Source organism: Aythya fuligula, chromosome 15 (genome assembly GCF_009819795.1).
Source record: "Aythya fuligula isolate bAytFul2 chromosome 15, bAytFul2.pri, whole genome shotgun sequence".
Classification (NCBI taxonomy): Eukaryota; Metazoa; Chordata; class Aves; order Anseriformes; family Anatidae; genus Aythya; species Aythya fuligula.
Window position 1 is genome coordinate 3,711,289 of NC_045573.1, and position 18,830 is coordinate 3,730,118.

The following is an 18,830-nucleotide window of genomic DNA, read 5'->3' on the forward strand; positions in this document are numbered from 1 at the left end:
GGTGGCAGAGGTGGTGCCGGCGTCCTGGGGCAGCTCAGGCAAGTGGCTTTGGCTCCTCTTACCGGCAGAAATGCCCCTGGGGGGGTTTTGAGTTCTTGGAACCAGGAAAACAGCTCTGAGCACAAACACAGGGGCTGAGGCTGGCAGGGCAGAAGTGCCTCTCCCTTCCTCCTGTGGTCCCAGAGCTGTGAGCGCCTCCGAATTCTCCTCTGGGGGGCTTCTCAGGACTGATTATGCTCGCTGGTCTTCCTGTCTTAACCCTCAGAAGAGGACCTGAGACGTGCCTCCCTTCGGGCATGGAAAACATCTCCTGAGAGCCTCGCTGGGAGAGCCACGAGAATCCCAGAAGGGATCTAGCAGGGGAAGCCCAGGGTGCCACTGTGTTTGCCTTACTGTTCTTCTCTTTTGTCTTCTAGTTCCTCGTTCCAGCCTGCTTGCCATGCCTGGGCCTTGACACTTCTGGGAGCAGCTGTTTAAAATGGCAGAGAGAGGTGGAAATGAAGAAGTCATTCACTTAAACAGCTTCCGTAGTCACCGAGGGAAAGGTGAGCATTGATTTGTGTGTGTTTCCAAAGCTATCTCGGTACAGCTCTGCTTCCAAGCACTGGGAATAATAACCATTAAACTTGCAGGGGTGATGTTAACAGGAAGCTGCTCGTGGGCTGTTCTGCCTCGTGATACACCGCTCTGTTTTGTTTAATTTTCTGGAGGTAGCCACGAAGCCTCTCCTTTTACGCTGACATGAAATATTTGGCTCTTGTCTTTCTGGTGTTGTACTGCCTTAAGGTAGATTGCTAACTTCTTGGGAACACCCAAGCCACGCAGAGGTATTTCAGCAGGTCTCAGGGACTCGTGATGTTCCACCTTCTTAAGAACCTCATTTTTAAGAACCTGGTTTGGTTCCTAATAGGGCTGGATGCACTGTCACCCATTGCTTCGAGTAGAATTCAAAATGACGCTTTCTGTGTGTCTGAAGGGTAGATAAATAAGTAGATAAATGCTCAAAGTTGGTGGATGCTTTCAGCTCTTGAGTGAAGTGGTTGTGTGCAGGGTTACAGAAACGTAAACCAAAATGTTGTGTTAAATCCTAGGGAAGGTGTGGTTGTTTGCTGCTGTTGCAGTACAGAAACCCTCTGCTTCTGCCTGGCATTTTTTTCCCGAGTTCCAGCAGCTTTGCTCAGTAGCATCTTTATTTCCCTCCTGACAAACCTTGAGGCTTGTCATCCAGTAGCAGGATATCATCTGCACTCACAGCCAGGGGCCCTATCTCAGGCTGGCACAAGGTACTCCCCCAAAGTCACTCTCAGAAGGCACCGAATCGCACCTGGAGCCTTATCTGTCTGCTACAACATGCTGTGCATCAATGAAAGAAAATGCACGGTCCCTGAGATACTGAATGTTCAGGATTCCTCTCCAAAAAGTAGGAAGAAGTCTACATGAGTTAGTCAGAATCGTTTCTGCAGCAGCTTGACGCGTGCTCACGTTTAGGGTAGAAGACTTTCTGTGCAGGACCACTTCATGCACGTGCCGTTGTGGGCTCTCGAGCTGTAGTTTGTGCAAGGTTTTTGCTCAGAGGGCTGAGGGACGTAGCAGTGGCTGTGGCAGTACGTTGCAGAGGAACCAGGGACCTTTGTGTGCTTCTTCCTTGTTGCTGCAATGACAACGTGGAGATGGCTTTTCCACGTGTTCCAATGCTCTGTCACTTGCAAGCAGCTAACTGTACTGACTTTGCTGCAGACTGGATAAACCGCAGGGACGACGGTCTTATCACGATATCAGATTCCTCGGATGAAGAATTACCTTTGTTGTTGGAAACGTCAGCAGAACAGCAGCACGAAGAAGATGATGATGATGTGGTTATCTTGGCAGAGGTAATTTTTCACTCTTGTACGTGTTGCTGCTTTATTCGTGGCCTTTGTAACCACCTCCTGTGCAAATATCTGATGCGTTCCTTCGAGAGTCCTGCCTAGTTGCAGTAATTTACTTAAGAGGCCTTAAATGAGTGTTGAAATGATGGAATTTTGCTGGGTTTGTGTGTTTGTATTTTGGGCACAGGCAGGGAGAACTAGATTGTTAGCTGTATCATAAAGTTATACGTTATGTAAGCTAGAGCCTTCTGTATCTATCCTTATCCAAAAAAAAGGACTTGTTATTTAGAATGCAGGTGTTCAAAACCTGCCTTGTTTAACCTTGCGTGCTTTGTATCTCAGTTCAGTTGGAAGGGGACCTTCAAAGATAATCTAGTCCAGACATAACTACCTCAGGGCTAACCGAAAGTTAAAGCCTTTTATTGAGGGCATTACCCAAATGCCTCCTGAATACTGACAGGTGGGGACATCAAGCACCTCTCTAGGAAGCCTGTTCGGGTGTTCAGAACGCTGGATTCTTGTTGGGCTGTTGCAGGCACCTGAATTTTTGCAGCTTTACAAAGCCAGGCTACTCGGTAAATCTCTTTCCATGAGTACAGGCAGTCACACAGAGGAGGGCCAAAGACGTTGGCTTAACCTTAGTACTTTATGTTGAATTTCAAATGTAAGCTGTGTTAAGAATATATTTCACTTTTCTGTTAAGATAACCAGAGTTATTGAGAAAATGGCTTGTAAAGATAACTTCTGTTTCTTACTTGAAAACAGTATTGGAGAGTGTTCAAACTCTACTTGCATTCAGCAGCCTTAGCTTGCCAGAGGCAGGAGCAAGGCCAGAGATTAACATTTTGAGCTTTGGTTCTTGCTGTTGGTTAAAATGAATGAATTTGCTGAGATGCAAATGCACCATCCGTTAGCTCCTAATTTCCAGACTCTCATACCAGGAGTGTAATGGAGATTGGGGTGAGCTCTGGGAATTATTCCAGTGTGAAAGCCCTGTGTGTCCCCAGTTGTGCCAAGTGTTCTCTCATCACAAATATACACTCAGCATCTGGGGACAGGCTGAGGATGGTGTCCAGTGAAACAAAGGTATCTGGGTTGCAATTTTATGTCTTATGCTCTTTGCTAGAACACACTTTTCATCTCTTTCCCATCAGAAATGTGATTAAGTGCAAAAGACCATCTGGAGGAAGGATTCTGATGAGTAGAAAACTCCTACTTACTCTTGTCTGTCTTCTTTTTAGACCCCAAAGCATCAGCAGCTTGTGCGTCCCAATGTCATCAGGCCTGCTGCTCAGTGGCAGGGTGCAAACGCTGTGGGAGAAGGAGGATCCAAACGCACTGTAGGGCCCTTGAGGGGCACGTATCTGCAAGATGAGACGTCAGCTCTGCTCTGCCAGAAGGACCAGCGTGATTACAAGGTGGAGAGCAGCGCTGGACCAAGCAGGGATGAGAATGTGAACTTTGCCTTGCAGCAGCCCGGGCCATCTGAACAAAACGGCCCCAGGTTTGAACTTACGAATAACCTGGAGCCTGACCCAAGTTTGCTTCCAGCATTAAAGATGAGTCCGCAAGTTGTCATCGACGAGGAAATCATTAATCTGGAGAAAGCAGACGTGCCACCGCAACAGGAGGAAAAGGTGGAAGCCCAGGGCTGGCAAGGAGAGGACTTGAAGCCAGAGCTCTTGCAAAATGCTGAAGGAACAGTTGCTGCACCCAGCACGGAGCAGGAGCTCCAGCAGAACGGCCGGCTGGATCGCTTCCAGCCCTCAGGAGGGGAGCCCCAGGCCCTTGTAAATGGTTGTGCTCCTCCGCAAGGGCAGCCTGAAGCAGACTCAGGATCTTCGAGGGTTTATGGAGAGGAGGCTCCTGGGCCGGCTTTCCCCAGACCGGAGCCGCAGCAGGATGGGATTCCTGGTCCTGCTTCACCCCAGCCAGCACACCCCCCAGAAGAAACGAGGGGGCAGCAGGCAGCAATAGACAACGAGCAGCCAGGCCCAGCGTTCCCGGCACAGGGCTCGCACGAACTCGGTTCTAGTGATGTGCCAGAACAGGGGGCTGCTGGGCAGGACCAAGACCTCACTGCGCTGCTCATCAGAGAGACAGTAAGTGCTCCCAGGCTTGTTTGCCTTCCATGTGCCTGTTATTTTCAGACAAGCTTTTCAAACAGATGCACCCCACTGTATCTGGACCAATCCCCTCTTCCCCCTGCCGAGTTCTTCCTCCCTATCCCATACCTGATTCTATTTGGAAAAGACATTGAGAAAATGTTCGTGTTATTCTCCAAGTAGCAATTTGACAAAATTCACTTTATTTCAGAGTAAGACCTTGTTGATCACTGACTTGCTTTAACAGGTGGACAGGTAGAGATACTCCTGCATTGTCAGGGTTTTTTGACCAGCTCAGTCTTGCAAAACAAAATACTATATGGTACAACCAATTGCAATACCTGTACGAAAACCCAATGAGAAAGCCAAGAGCATCCTTTACTGCTCTGTGTGGCTAAAGGTAGAAGAGTTTTCACAGACATGCAAGTAAAAGTTTGTTGTCATCTCTGATCTCATCGCTAGTGTCTGGGTGCTTTGAGTGGGTATATGCAGTGTGTTTTTCTTCCCCCTTCTTGCTTTGGAATGTTGTATTTCAGCACCCAACCTGGAAGTCGTTAATCTTCTATCTAAAGGTAAATATTAGTTTTGCTTGTGGTGTAGATCCTGTGTGCCTCTCCTCTTTCCATCCACCCTGAATCACTTGTTAGGCCAGCTGCTCGTGACTGCTCATATCACTGCCCCTATTTTTCTTGTTGGTGTTCATCCTGTGGAGCAAGGAAAGCCAGCAACGTGCAGTATCCAGGTTGGATGGGTAGAAGGTGTCTCTTAAAACCCATTCTAGCCCCTGTCTTGGGAGCACGTTAGATAATTTCCTATATATTTCTGTCTTTGCTGCTGTTGCTAGGTTGTATCGCACAGCTCCTCTAATGCCTGTATAACCTTCATCTGTTCCTACTGCAGGAAGCAAGGTTCCCAGATGTGAAGAAGGAATATATTGAAGAGTTGATCAATGTCAAGAACTGCTATGACTTAAATGTGTAAGTATAAAGCTAAGAGCCAGAGTGTATCATAAAACAGGCTGGCTGCAGTCATGCTTCCATTTTCCTTCCTGCTAATAATGCTTTGAGCATATCCAGGCTGGGAGTCAGCACTATGCTGGCAGTGCCAGAGAGCATGGATTTTTTTATTTTTTTTTTTTGTTTCCCACCTCTTCATGCCCTTTTATGGCTCAAACTGACGCTGTTTTGGACTTGCTCATTTGATGTCATGATGATTTTTATCCCATTAACTTGACTGAATGGCAGTGGTGCTATTCAAGTTCCTCTCAAACCCCCTTTTGCAGATTAAAAAAAAAAAACAAAAAAAAAAAAAAACAAAAAAAACGCAGTTAAGGGCTAGCAGGATTGGTTGCAGGTGTCTTCTGATGGACAGAGTTGGTCAAATTGAGTAGAAATCTGAGCCAAGAAGGGAAGTAAAAGCAATGGAAAATCATCCTGAGTACTGTTGCTTTCCCAATCGTACTAGCAGCTCAAGGATTCCTTAGTGTTAAGAATCATATTTGATGTTTTTGGGAGTTCACTTTAGAATCAATAGAGCAAAAAAAAATCATCAACCTTTGTTGATAAGTCGCATCATCACCCTCCCCTTTTGGGTAAAGCTTGCGCAGCTGAAGAGTGAAAGATGGTGGGTGTTGGCACCAGCCAGCACTGAGGGGAGAGTGGTTTGAAGTAAATTACATCTGCCTTGGGTCTGATGCTGGGTGGCCCCTCTCTCTTTCTCTCTGCAGCTGTCACTATCTCAAACATGCTGAAACTAGTTATGAGATACAAGAATGAGGAATAGGTGTTGGTTGCCAGAGGTTTCATTTTGTCTCGTATGAATCCCGTGCCCTTTACAGTAAACTAAGGCACTAATTAAGCAGTACTCAAGCGTGTGAGGCTTTCAGTTACTTTATTGAAGCATAAATAAGGTAACTGGCAAGGAACTGAGCCTAATGTATAAAATAATGGATGGGATCACCCTTAGATTTCCTATTCTACTACTTTTGCCTGTGTAGTCAAGTCGTGCCTTCAGAGAAGGACTTCTTGGTTGGAAAATGATGAAGTTATAACCATCCTCGTCTTCTCAATGTGCTTTCCCTGCAGCAGTGACATGTTCAGCTGTGCCTCAGAGCAATTGGTTATGCTGGAAATGAGGAGGACGGGAGGGCAGCAGCCAGTTCCTCAGGGTGATCGGGCTGTTGCAGCTGTGCCTAGCTGCTGCACCCTCACACGGATTGTGTGAAAACCTCCTTATTGTATCCTGCAGGGCCTTAGTCAAGTCTGGTAGAAGTAAATCCCAGTATCAGCTTCTCTAAGTCTTAATGTGTTCCTTCCCTTTTTGCTCCCGAAATCTCTTCTCTCCTATTGTGTGCCGCAGAGCCAGGGAGATGAAAAGGTGCTTACAGGCTTCCCCGCAGGCCATCTACAGTGCCTGCTCAGTGGTGCATTACGGACTTACTGGATGATAAAGATTTCTCCTCCATATTTTTATTCCTTTAACCAAACTATCTTTTGAATCGTCACTGCATCTTTTGTGTGAGCACAAACGGGTCAAAGCACTGGTCAGCCAGGCTGGCGGGGTCCCTTTGATCTCCACGGTGTGTCAAGCTGAATCAGGCTTGAAATATAAGAACTCGGGGTGACTGGGTTTGGGCAGGGATGAGGCTTTTAGCTGCTTCTGTGTCCTGTGGTGCGGATATTAATGAACGGTGCCACAAGTGTGCGTGCGGTGCGTGCTGGGACCCACTTAACTAATTGTCAGACACCAAAGGTTAACACCTCCGAAAATCCCAAGCATTGAGGTGGCAACGTGCAGGATGGATCAGATCTGCTCCGGCTGTGCCACAGCTGAAACCCTGGTGTTTGAGCTGCAGTGCTCGGAGCTCCTTGAAGTTTCTGTTTTGTCGGATTAGAATAGATGGCCTTGACAAAAGGGGGAGCTGGTAAACGCTCAGCCCGAGATATTTTGTTGTTTTCCAAAATGATAACCTTAAAAACTTTCAACCCATGCGAAAGATAAGATGTGAGAGCTCCTCTTAGCAGGGTATCATCTATTCAGCTTTTGTGTGCAGAAGCATTCACACTCGGTCAAAAGCTTCTGGCTGGGTATGTCAATACCTGATTAAACAAAAAGAAATGCCTCTGCTTTGAATGTGAAAGCAGGGCTAAAGTAATCACGCCTTGATAGTGGGTTAATGCTGCAAGCCAGTTCGGATTTCTTAATTAGGGACTGATTTCTGACATCAGGAATGTAAATTAGCAGCAATTATGTCTTCGCTGCAACCTAGCACCTTCTCATTCAAAAAGTTTCACAAATGTTAATTGCTGCTCGGAGCTCCTTTCAGGAGGATATGATTCTAGAGCTGGGGAAACTGAGGATCAGCTTCTGGTACTCGACCTGTGGAGCACAGCTGGTTGGTGGCAGTTGAGAATAAGCTGTGAAAGGCAGGTTCAGATCACCTACAGCAAGCTTCCCCCTTCTAAAGGGCCTTGGAGGTGTTTGTGGGGTATTCTGCAACTACTTGCTGCAGTCAGAAGCTGCAATGCTCAGCTGAGCTACCTGACAAAGTTATGACTGCAATAGGACCTCAGGCATGCTGCATTTAGCCTAGTATGTAATTTTCCAAGTATTTTTAGTGATTTTTTTCTAAATGCTTTTTCCCCTTAGAGCAGTTTTCAGGCTGAGTTGGACAATGGCAGTGTGATTTCAAGCTCTACTACAATGAAACCCGTGTTCAGAGTACACAGCTTAAGTAAACAGCATTCAACATGTCCCTGCCTCTGCTGCCTTGTGAAAGCAGATAAAGACTGGAGGCTCTAATTCAAATTTGAAGCAGTAATCTTCTGACCAGGAAGACATCAACCTGTCACATTTTTTATAGGGGTTTGTGTGCTTGTCTTTCCATAGCTGGTTTTGTGTTAGCCACGGTAGATGTCAGCTGTTACAATTAATGCTGCTCTGCTGTGATTATTCCTTCTTGTGTAGTCCTGACAATGTTAATTCCACAGCGGCAGAACGTTAGCACACCTTGGTGCTTAGTTGTGAAAGATGAGAGGTAGATAGCCCGAGGAAGTATCACTTCACGTGGTTTTAGCTGTGGATGTGAGTGGGAAGTAAGCCCAGTTGTTCCCTGCTGGCATGGAGAGATTTGGGCTGGTTAGTAGCTTACCCATACAAGCTCCTCTTATGTAAACGTAATTGTTGAAAGAAGTCTATTTGCTTTTCCTTCTGCAGCCACACACAGCTGATCATTCTTAATTCTCAGTCATTTATTTTCCATTCGCTCTAGCCTGAGACCTCTCTTGGTTCTTGCAGGGCAAGCTGTGACTTGCCTGCCCAGCCTTTTAATTAGAGGATGCTAAAAATTTGACAAGTGAGGAATGAGCCTGAGCTCCCAGAACCTGAAGTAACTGTATTTATCTTTTCAGACTTTGCAACTTTCTTCTGGAAAACCCAGATTACCCAAAGAAGGAAGGCAGAATGGTTTTAAATCCCAGCAGCAGCCTGCTTGCCAGCCAAGACGAGACAAAGGCAAGTGAGAGTGACCTTATCCACAGCGTGCTTCCCATCAAATCAGTCCAATCTGAACTCATCTTGGGGCATATGGGTCTATTAGTGCGTACTTGCGGAGTGCCTAACAGAGCCATGCTTTGTTAGGAGGCCTCTAGGTGCAATTAAGATAGTGTTAAATAACAATAGGTAGTTGCTTGCAAAATCACGTAGAGGTTTTGGTGTTGTGCAGCTGCCTTTTGTCTGCTCTTCTGCCTTCAGCGAGACCCCCTGGCTTGCCTGCCCATCAGCCACCTGCTGTCTGCAGTGTTCGTTGTGGTAACTGGTGTAAGAACTCCTTGGTCATTCTGTCGCATGAAGTAGATTTGGCCCTCAGGTCTATCTTGGGTGACCTTTAGGCATTGATTTTTAGTCTCTTAACTGCAAGTCTATTAACTGCAAGTCTGCATACAGTTACTTGATTTTATTAACTGATTTTAAAGCCCATTCTCCTTTTTTTTTTTTTTTTTTCTTCATTTGAACTGCTTTGGGTATGTTGAGATGGCTGCGTGTGGACTACCTTCTCTTTTGCATTTTCTTCTTAGGTGCCTAAAGTGGACTACTTCGACTTTTCCAAGCTTGCTCCACTTGATCAGCGGTGCTTTATTCAGGCAGCTGACCTCCTTATGGCGGACTTCAAAATGCTGAGCAGCCAAGACATTAAGTGGGCACTACATGAACTCAAGGGACACTATGCAATCACACGAAAGGTTCTCCTCTTCAAATCCCTTTTCTTTCATAGAGCTACCTCCCATATCTGTGGAGAGCAGTGTGAAGTCTTCTGCTGTACTGTGCCATCTGCCTGTGTGTGTGTGTAGATGTGCTTTGTTCTTAGGATCTTCTTTTCCTTTCAAGAAGTGTTTGCTCATTTAGTAGAGACTTGCAGAATTTATTGGCCAGACAGAATGCTGCAGGAAGTTCTCACTCTTCTGTAACAGGAGAATTGAGGAAGCACTGGCTACTTGATGATAGGTGATGCGTTGAACTCAGAAGTGTTCCTGTACTTTGCTGAAGTGGGGGTATAATTGCCAATAAAGCCAAGACATTTAACTAAGTCTTAAAACATTTAACTGCTGCCATTAGTTTTTAACTGACTGCATGTAATTAAAGAGAAACCCAAGTCTCACTGTCCTGTTTAATTATATGTGTGAAATGAATCATATATTGCTCATAAAAGTTTTACTGTAATGGAGCTGCAAAGAAACTTGTTCTTAAGCATCAACAAACTAAATATGAATGTGGTTTCAAGCTTTTGACTTGGAGCTACTCTTCTGATATGCTTTTCTTGCTTGAGCTTCTCCCTCCAGTGTTCCACAGTTCTAAAATCTAAATCAAAAATACCATGCCTCTTCGTTTGATAGAACTGAACAAAATCAGATTCTAGCTCTAGGCCTTCTGAAAAGAAGCTCCTTTTAAAAACATAAAAGGAAAAATATCAGCTCTGTTGCATCAGAGTGGACACCGGCTGTATTAGAGTTAATAGCAGAGGTGTTGTGAAGCATCATTCAGCTCTGCGTGGTGACAATTTTGTTTTTATGGAATGATTGGTGGACAAAGGGAAGAGGTATTCATGCCTCCATGGGGTGCTTGGCTTTCCTGTTTTAGATCAGTCCTGTGTGTGTTTGTGCAGTGCGTTGATGTGAAGTATGTGCTTCTGCTTTCTTCCAAAGAACAGAAGGGGTTTAAGTCTGCATGTTGTTGGTTGTTTTTTTTTTTTTTTAGGCCTTTTCAGATGCCATCAAAAAATGGCAGGAGCTGTCTCCGGAAACCAGTGGGAAACGAAAAAGAAGAAAAGAAATGAATCAGTATTCATATATAGATTTCAAATTTGAGCAAGGTAAATAACAAGCAGTGTGTGTTGTGCTGTCTGTGTAGTTATTGTAAGCAGAACTAGATTACGCTAGAAAGTACTGTCCTTGAAAGGGGATATTGTCCCAGAACAGCTATGTTTGTCACTGTCTGGTATCTTATTTTGGAGACGTGCTTCATTAGTATCTCTGCTTGGTACAGTTCTGAGGCCTTGAAGTTATGCAGCTGGTGGTGTGTAGAGGAGGAAGGATTTAAGCTTTTTTCTTGCTGCTTCATCCTGCCTCATAGAGTGCCTGTAACTGTGCTTTAGGTGATGTGAAAATTGAGAAGCGGATGTTCTTCCTGGAGAACAAGAGACGACACTGGAGAACCTATGACAAGCTCTCGCTTCTTCCACCAGTGCTGCTGGAGCAGGAATTCTATGAGCAAAAAGTTAAAGAGATGGCAGAGGTGAGTGGGAGGAGCTGCTTCAGTTTTGTGGTGCAAACAACTTCAACTGTTGCAGAGATCTTGGCCCTGAACATGGGAATTTGCCTCTTCCAGCAACTCAAATGCTGAACAAAATTTTGAATAACTTAGTACCTTTGTCCCTTTACTGCCTGTTAATGTTTATGACTTTTTCCAGGTGACTTATTTTTGAAAGAAAAAAAGGCAAGCACAGGGTTTCAGATTTACTTATATTAAAGCTGGCAATTTTGTTATTGAAAACCTTCCATGTGTCTGCGAATGTTAATTTATAGCCTATGATAAAACACCTTACTGGCCTCTTTTTAACTATGTAGTAATAAAAGCTATATTAATGACTTCTTTCCTCTAATTGTTAGCAGGCTTCTCTGCTGCTTTAGGGCTTGTAATTGCAGCTCATGTCGGTGGCTAATAATGACCAGGCCCGGGGCAGTCTGTCCACTCACTCTGCTTTGCAGAAGCTGGCAGTCTGGTCTCTCCAGAACAACTTGTCCCTTGCTGAGGACTGCGTGTTTCAAAGCAGAACCCAGCAACACCTGCTGGCATGTTGTCTTCCTTCAGAGACCAAGGGATGACTAAATTCACTCCTCTGCACCTACAGGCCTTTTCTAAAGCAGCTTCTTCAAGACCAGCATCTCTTAAGCAGTTAAATGGTATCTCCTTGTAAAAACAACATTCCTTGGGGCTTTCTCTGGAGGTGCCTGTTGAGTAAGCTCTTTTCTGCCCATAGGAACCTGAATGAGCAGCCCTCATGATGTAGAATTTGGTTGTTCTTGCTGCCTTGGCTTCTCCCATCTGTTTTAGCTGAATCATAAATAGCTCGAAGGACTGGAAGGATGGGGCTGAGTGATGTTGAAAGCAGACAGTGCACCTTTTGTGGTGGGCTGTAAGTTGTGAGATAATGCAAAAGAGTTTAGAGGCTGGAAAATTGCTTTATCCACTCTGTAAATACAGATGCACATGTCTCTTTTCCAGCACGCAGACTTCCTCCTTGCTCTGCAGATGAATGAGGAGCAGTATCAGAAGGTCAGTATCCATAACATCGTCCCTGGAGTTCAGCTTCTGCAACAGATGCTGTTTTGCACTTACCACTTCAGACTTTCCTGGCTTCTGGAAGGGAGCTTTTCTGAAGGGATGCATTTGCACTGTGCTGCTTTTGCTGAGCAGGCAAAACCTGCATGGTGTGCGTTGGCTGGCTTTTAGAAAAGGTAGACAAAAGCTGAGTGCAGCAAGACAGTATTGATGCACGTAACGATCTGTAGGAATTCAGTCAGCTTGTGTCTTTACTGGCCACAACAAACATTGTAATAGAATAGCACCAGGTTTGCTCTTGCTACCACCGTTATGGCTGTTTAAAACAGATTTGTTGTTCTTGGAGCTCTGCCAGTGGAAAAGGCCTTTCTCATTTGCAGAAAGGACTCTTCAAAAAAAAACAAAAAAAACAAAAAAAAAAAACAAAAAAACAAAAAAAAAAACAAAAAAAAAAAAACAACAGGTCTTTCCCTTTAAATGATGAGAAAATGTAAAGATCAGTTCAGCAGCTGTGGATTACATTTTTCCTTCTGATGGCTGTTTCTCTTCAAACTTTGGAGAAGACGCTGGGCCCTTGAAGAAGTGGGCATGCTTATTCATAACGGTGGCAAGCTTCCCCACCCCTGCAGTGAAGGGGCCAAGACAGGGTCTCTGCAGGCAGCTGGGTAAATGTTCCTTTAGAGGACAACAGATTTGAAGCTTGGTTTTTCCCACGTGAATGGCATGTGCTCTGCAGCTTCCCCAGCCCAAGATGCTTCTATGCCTGCGAGCTAAGAATTATCTAAATACCAAGCTCTCGAGCATTTTGGAATCTGTTAAGCAGGATATGTAGATATTAAGTTACTTAAAGCTGAGTTCCTGGTTTTGCTTAGTGGGTTTTGACCACTGAGTAGGATATCTGCTGGAATGATGTACATCTGTGGCTATTTTTTTTATAATTAATGCTGGCACTGTTTATGGCTTGCCGTTATATGTGCCTGCATCACTGCGTTTTATTTGCAGCAGAGTGTGTTGGTATGTTGCTCTCGGTATTGATTTGTATTTATTTATTTTTTGCTGTAGCTAACACCTCTGTTTATGGCTGCAGGATGGTCAGATGATAGAGTGCCGCTGCTGTTACGGGGAGTTTGCATTTGAAGAGCTCACTCAGTGTGCAGATGGTCACTTATTCTGCAAGGAGTGCCTAATTAAATATGCTCAGGAGGCAGTCTTTGGCTCTGGGAAGGTAAGAATTTCCCAATTGGATGAGGGGAAAATGGATGAATTGCTGTTGGGAGATCACATTGCTGTTTGCATAGTTTTGTTGCTTAAACCAGATGTAACTGCACTTCCCAAGAAGTATTTGAATGGAATTGTCTTGAAATCCAAATCCAACAAGTCAGTCTCACCGAGTGAACAGCCGACGACTTCACAATGGATTTTTTGTTGAGTAGGTTTCTGATTTTGCTGACCTCAGTCTTCTCTGTTCCATACTTAGCAATTTTTAATGGATTATTAGAAAAAAACTTTTTACAGTGTTCATAATAACTTAGACTCATCTGGTTTTGATTTAATGCTTAATAAACCAGTGATAAGTCTGCACAGAGAATGTGTTCTCATCTCTGACTCAGCCAGTCTCTTCATAGCTAAAGAATGTTTGTCCTTCATGAGTTCCTTGCAATCCCAACCCAATTTGGGGGTTGGTTTCTCAATGGTACTAGTAACCCTAATCCCATTTAGAGGTGCTGCTGTTCCTAGGACACAATTACTGGGGGTGGTCCAAATGGCAAAGGAGCAGCAGTTAACAGTGTCCTGGTACTTAGCTGAGCTACAAATGAATTATTGACTGCTCTGAGGTGTGCGTGCTCCTTTGCCTCGGGTATGATAATCAAACTGTAGGATGCTTTTGTACTCTGGCATCTATATTTCATGTGAAGATAAACCAGACAGCTTTTATATGACTGTATTGACAGGAATGTAACGTGCTGTTCAGAGTGCTGGTTCTCAGTGGAGACCACACAGAAATAACAGGCTACTGTGCAGTCACAGCAGGTCTGGAGCTTGTGAACTGTGATCCCAGCTATCAGCAAGCATCTTCCTGTCCAGAGCTCGTTAATTAGTCACATTCTTACCATAGTAAGCCCGTTTTCTGGCCATTATCTACTGATTTATGCTCTTATCTCTAAGCAAGGCTCTGCTCTGGTTTACTTGCAAATGTTCTAGGTACTAACTCCTGTTCTGTCACTACCATCAGACTGAAACTGAGCTCTCTTCTTCCAACCGCAGTCAGAGCTCAGCTGCATGGAGGGCAGTTGCATGTGTTCATTCCCCACCAGCGAGCTGGAGAAGGTGCTTCCAGAGAACATCCTCTGCAAATACTACGAGAGGAAAGCGGAGGAGGAGGTGGCTGCTGCCTGTGCAGATGAGCTTGTCAGGTAAGTGCCCAGTGCAAGACGCAGGCTGTGCTTACTGTTGTGCAAAATTAACCCCCCAAACCCTAAACATGCACCAGACGTGGGGTAGGTAGCTTTTAAAGAGCTGCCTTATCATTTCAGGCTTCAGACTGTTTTTATTCAGCTTGGTCTGCCTTTGACTAGGAGCGGATTAAAATTCAATAGAGGCGTCTCCCCCAAGACTTGCTTGCTAGCTCTGTGCTGATCCTCTAAATTACATGGTCTAAAGTAGTGCTGAGCATATAATATTTTGATTGCAAACAGGGAAGTGATCGAAGAAAAATGAGCAAAAAGACAGCAGTCAGCACATCCTGGCGGCAGACGTTTGGTTGGCATCTTTCTTAACAACCACATAGCTGTTTGACTAAATCCACTTCCAGTGGAGATTTGTTTGGCATTATGCATGAACAGCACCTTCTTTTGGGCTGCAGGTGTCCGTTCTGTAACTTCCCAGCTCTCCTGGACAACGACGTGAAGCGGTTCAGCTGTCCTAATCCTCGCTGCAGAAAGGTAATGGGGTGGCACTTGCCCCTTGGTCTCTTCTAGAGTGTTAGGCAGCAGGGCTGGAACACAGCTCGTGCTTCCTTAGTACCAGATGAATGAGGATCTAAAGCGACTGCATGGGACAGTGATACAGGTATTTTGCTGGATCTGTTGATGTTCTATAAAACTGTGTAGCTGGTGACTTGTATTTCAGGGCACTGTTGATGCAGACAACAGTATCCCTTTCATGTAGCAGACTTGGAAGATACGAAAAAAGTGTCTAAAAAAAGCCCTAGGGAGCTGTCACGCATATACAGAACTTTTTAGGTGAACAGGGAATGAGCATAAAGTCCAATTGTAATCCTTTGTGTAATGAAATAATGAAAATTCTGGTGAATGACCTGAAACAACCCTGTGTACTGTCCTTAGCATCTTACATTTTTGTTTTATGCCATCATTTGAATACGGTTTTGGTTGGAAGGGACAAAAACTTAGTTGAATGCATCCATTCAAAGGGCAGATTTTTTTTGTGCTTCTATCAAAAGCTGCTATTAGCCATAACAGAACAATCACCAGGTCGAGTGGGGGTACAGAGTGGGGGAAACTCGCTGCTGCTGCTACTTCTGCACATTCTGTTCTGGGGGAAAACAGAAATGTAGAAATGTGTTTTCTCAGTTTCCTTAATATATGCAGAGCCTTGCTCACATCTGGTGCCAGCGAGCTGAGGCCAACACAGTATCAGCATTAAGAGCTGGAGCTGGGAGGCATCTTGCGTAACTGTAGCCACAGCGATGAATTCTCCTGCAGTATTGAGAGCTGCCCGTCCACCAACAGAGATTTCTGCTCATCACAGAAATTCCTCTCGAGTGCATTAACCGTATGCTTGTAGCTGCTGTAGCTTTGAGTTCTCATCAGTGATTCCACCATTGGCCTTACTGAGAAAGTAACAGGCAGTCCAGTTCTTTTGTGTGCAGAAAGTGAAGTTGCCAGCAGTGAACTTTCCATTTCTTAGTGAAAAATTAGCATACGGGGGCAGGGGGGAGCTGCTTAAAGACCCACAATTCCATTTTAGGTCTCGGATATCCAGATAATGTTTTGCTAACATCCCTCTCTAGCATTTGGGTAAGAAATCCAATTGTGGTCATCCGGACTTCAGGAGCAAGGAGCTCTGCTAGTCACTAGGTGGCACTGTTGATTCATGTGTTAAATCATTTTTTTTTCTTAATCTGTTTGTGCAAAACCCAAGCTGTTTTCGAAATGCACATATGTCAGCACCACCGAACAAAACTCAGGCTCGGAAAAACATGAATGTTTCAGTATGCAAAAAGAATGGAAGTCTTTTTCCTAAATCGTGTAATGTGGTACAGTAACTGATAAGAGAGGTCAGTGCTGATGTGTTTCTTTCCTTCTGGTTTGCTGTTTCATTTCCTTTCTAGCGTGCTGTCTGTTCCCCCTTCCCTGGGGTTGCAGCATTCCAGTGGGCTGGATTTCTGGTTTCCTGGACAGCTTGTGTTGATTCATTAGCTGAAAATCTGCTGAGTAGCTCAGTGCTCTTCTTAGAAGTCTGAACGGGTTGAAGATTCGAAAGCGAGGATGAAGAATTGGGATAGCAGGATGTGGTGGTGTCTCATGGCAGCCCCTGCAGTCCTTCTTATTCCCTGCTATCTTGTCTCTTCCCAGAACGAAGAATTTCAGTTAATGCTCTTGCTTTCAGGAAACTGTTGCCCCGAGGGAGGAAAGGACTGGATTAGGCTTTCCTCAATGGGAGCACTACAGAGGTTGGAGAGGATGCGCTGGCTTTGCTAGCAGTGCCTCTGGCAGGCTGTGGTGGTGATGACTGATCCTGGAAGGAGTCCCTCTCTGGTTGGAAGGACTGTGCTTGCACAGCTGAACCTAAAGCGAGGGGAAGTATAGAAAGCGAAAGGTCAAAATGTGCTGGTCTTGAAGCCTCGAGGCTCCTAAGGGGCGTTGAGAGGAGCAGCAGATGGTTGTCCTGCGTTTCTGTGCTCCATCACCTTGCTCCTTTGTCTTGCTTACAGGGTTCATGTTCATACTCTGCCTTTCCTTCAAAATTTGCAGTGAGTTTGATTCATATTTGAACCAGATACAGCCATACTGTAAAATAAGTGATGGAAACCAGTTGGAAGCCTTCATTTTTTGGCTGTAGATGTGTGTTGGGCTCAGTAGATCATCTCTAGATGTACCCAGGTTACTCCCCATGCATCTCACCTATGGTCTGCTGTAGTTCCAGTCCTTTGCACCTTGCAGGGACCAGAGCGTGGCTGGCTGTAACCCCAGCAATGGGCAGAGCTGCAGAGGCTGCCTGTGACCGACCGACCGAACGCTCCCGGTGTGGCTCCAGTGAGGTGACCAGGGCTTGAATCTTAACATCACCAACTGCAGGGTGGAGGAAGAGCTTAATTAGTCAGGAAGAATTGCTCCAGCTACCCCCTGAATGCATTCCCCTGGGTATTTGCAGTCTGTGCTGATGAGGGATGGAGTCAGCTTTTGCTCAGCAGCCTGCCATGAGACCTGTTGGAGACCTGTTGGAGCTTCGAGGCTTTGCTCTGCACCGAGCTGCTCACAGCGTGTTCCCAGGAGGCCTTCAGGCACTCAGCCAGGCTGCCAGCAGCAGGCAGGTTTGCTGCCCAGCTCGGTCAGCCTCCGTCTTGCCCTGTGCGAGGTGAATTTCTCATCCCTCCTGGGGCGTGTTTCTCCTCCCCGCGTTCCCACAGAGCGATTCTGGGAGCGCTACAGCAGACACATGTTGCTCCTTGGCTTCTTAAGCACTGGGCTTGCACTTTTTGCATGCTGGGGGAAGCACAGCAAAGGAAGTCCTTTCTTTCTGCTCTGCCTCCCTCCTCCCAACATCCCATATTGTTCGGGGAAGCCTTTTGTTCCCAGGCTGCTCGCTGCCGCTATCCGATGCGGCTGGGGGGGTGCCAGCCTCCTCTCTTTGCAGTCTCAGCACAAAGCACTGCAGGGCTTTCAGCCAGCCAGGAGATGGGGAGGTGAAAGCTGCTGTTGCCATGGAAATCCTGCATGCATGGAGCAGCGCTGTCCCTCCGGGCGAGGAGAGCTCCAAACCCACACCAGTCGCTTCATCCCCCGGCAGGAACCTGCAGCCACAGTGCAGGGACTTGCATTTCCAGCTCTTTTCCTTAAAACTCCTTTTTATGCCTTAGGATTTCTGTTCCTTTGAGTCGGCTGCTTCAGTGCAGGTGGGATGTGAAGGAGTGGTTACGTGTGGCTGCATGGTGCTAAATTGCATCGCCCTCGGACCGGGCAGCTGCCACCCCCGTTCTCAGGGCTCCTCGGTGCATCTGCTAACGAGGCTGGGTTTAGGGAATGAGTTTGCCTGCTGGGGGTCTAAACTGTGCTGGAAAAAGGAGCTGATGAGCCTGTGTCAGGTGGATAAACTCCATGCCTTGCCTCTTTGTCTTCAGGATGGGCTCTGGCCGCAGCAGTCCTCGTGTGTGCTTCTCATTTGCAGCACTAAGGCATGGTGGTAAGAGGGGACTTGTTCCGAAGCTGCTAATACCCTGCAGGATTGATTTCAAGGTGCTTGCTAGGAACAGATGCACCCAGCTGCTTTTACCCTTCATTTTCTGTTGGAAGCAAGACAGGTTGGAGCTTGTACAGAGCTCTGCCTAGCGAGCGATGCCTGAACACGGCTTTTCCTAGCGGGGTGCTAACACTGCATCCACAGCCTGTGCTAATAAGCCACGGTGCGTGGTTTGCAACAGCTTGGATGCCAGGGTGGCCTTCCTGGCTGAAACACGAAATTGTGGCAGAAAAAACTGCAGATGGAAAGCTGCAGGAGCAGCTTTTGGGGCGTGCTGCAGGGCCTGCGATCTCCAAACCTGGTGCGGGACCGGGGCACGCAGCTCTGCCTCGCTCGGGGGAGGAGATAAGGAGGCAGCCCCAGCCACCTCTGAGCCAGTTCGGAGTGTTTTATAGGGTGCAAGGGAAATGTTTGTGTAATCGAGTCCCCGGCAGCTGGGGATGTGCTGGGGGTGACATATCCTTCCAGGGATGTCATCCAGCACATACCACAGCGCGATTACTTATGTGCTAGAGGCTGGGCTCTTGCTGCCCTGCCCAGC

The 18,830-nt window shown here is 46.1% G+C and overlaps 1 protein-coding gene across 1 annotated transcript in view; it reads left to right on the top strand.

Annotated features, from left to right (window-relative positions):
* Nucleotides 1–421: 421 nt before the first annotated feature.
* RNF216 (ring finger protein 216) overlaps nt 422–18,830 on the top strand; it is a 62,230-nt gene continuing 43,821 nt past the window's right edge. Inside the window, exons 1-12 of the mRNA XM_032197717.1 lie at nt 422–545; nt 1,738–1,871; nt 3,110–3,970; nt 4,874–4,950; nt 8,383–8,485; nt 9,049–9,213; nt 10,226–10,340; nt 10,623–10,762; nt 11,753–11,803; nt 12,897–13,034; nt 14,075–14,223; nt 14,673–14,751. Of these exons, the coding sequence (XP_032053608.1) occupies nt 479–545; nt 1,738–1,871; nt 3,110–3,970; nt 4,874–4,950; nt 8,383–8,485; nt 9,049–9,213; nt 10,226–10,340; nt 10,623–10,762; nt 11,753–11,803; nt 12,897–13,034; nt 14,075–14,223; nt 14,673–14,751 (2,079 nt within the window). The 5' untranslated portion in view covers nt 422–478. The remainder of the gene's footprint in view (nt 546–1,737; nt 1,872–3,109; nt 3,971–4,873; nt 4,951–8,382; nt 8,486–9,048; nt 9,214–10,225; nt 10,341–10,622; nt 10,763–11,752; nt 11,804–12,896; nt 13,035–14,074; nt 14,224–14,672; nt 14,752–18,830) is intronic.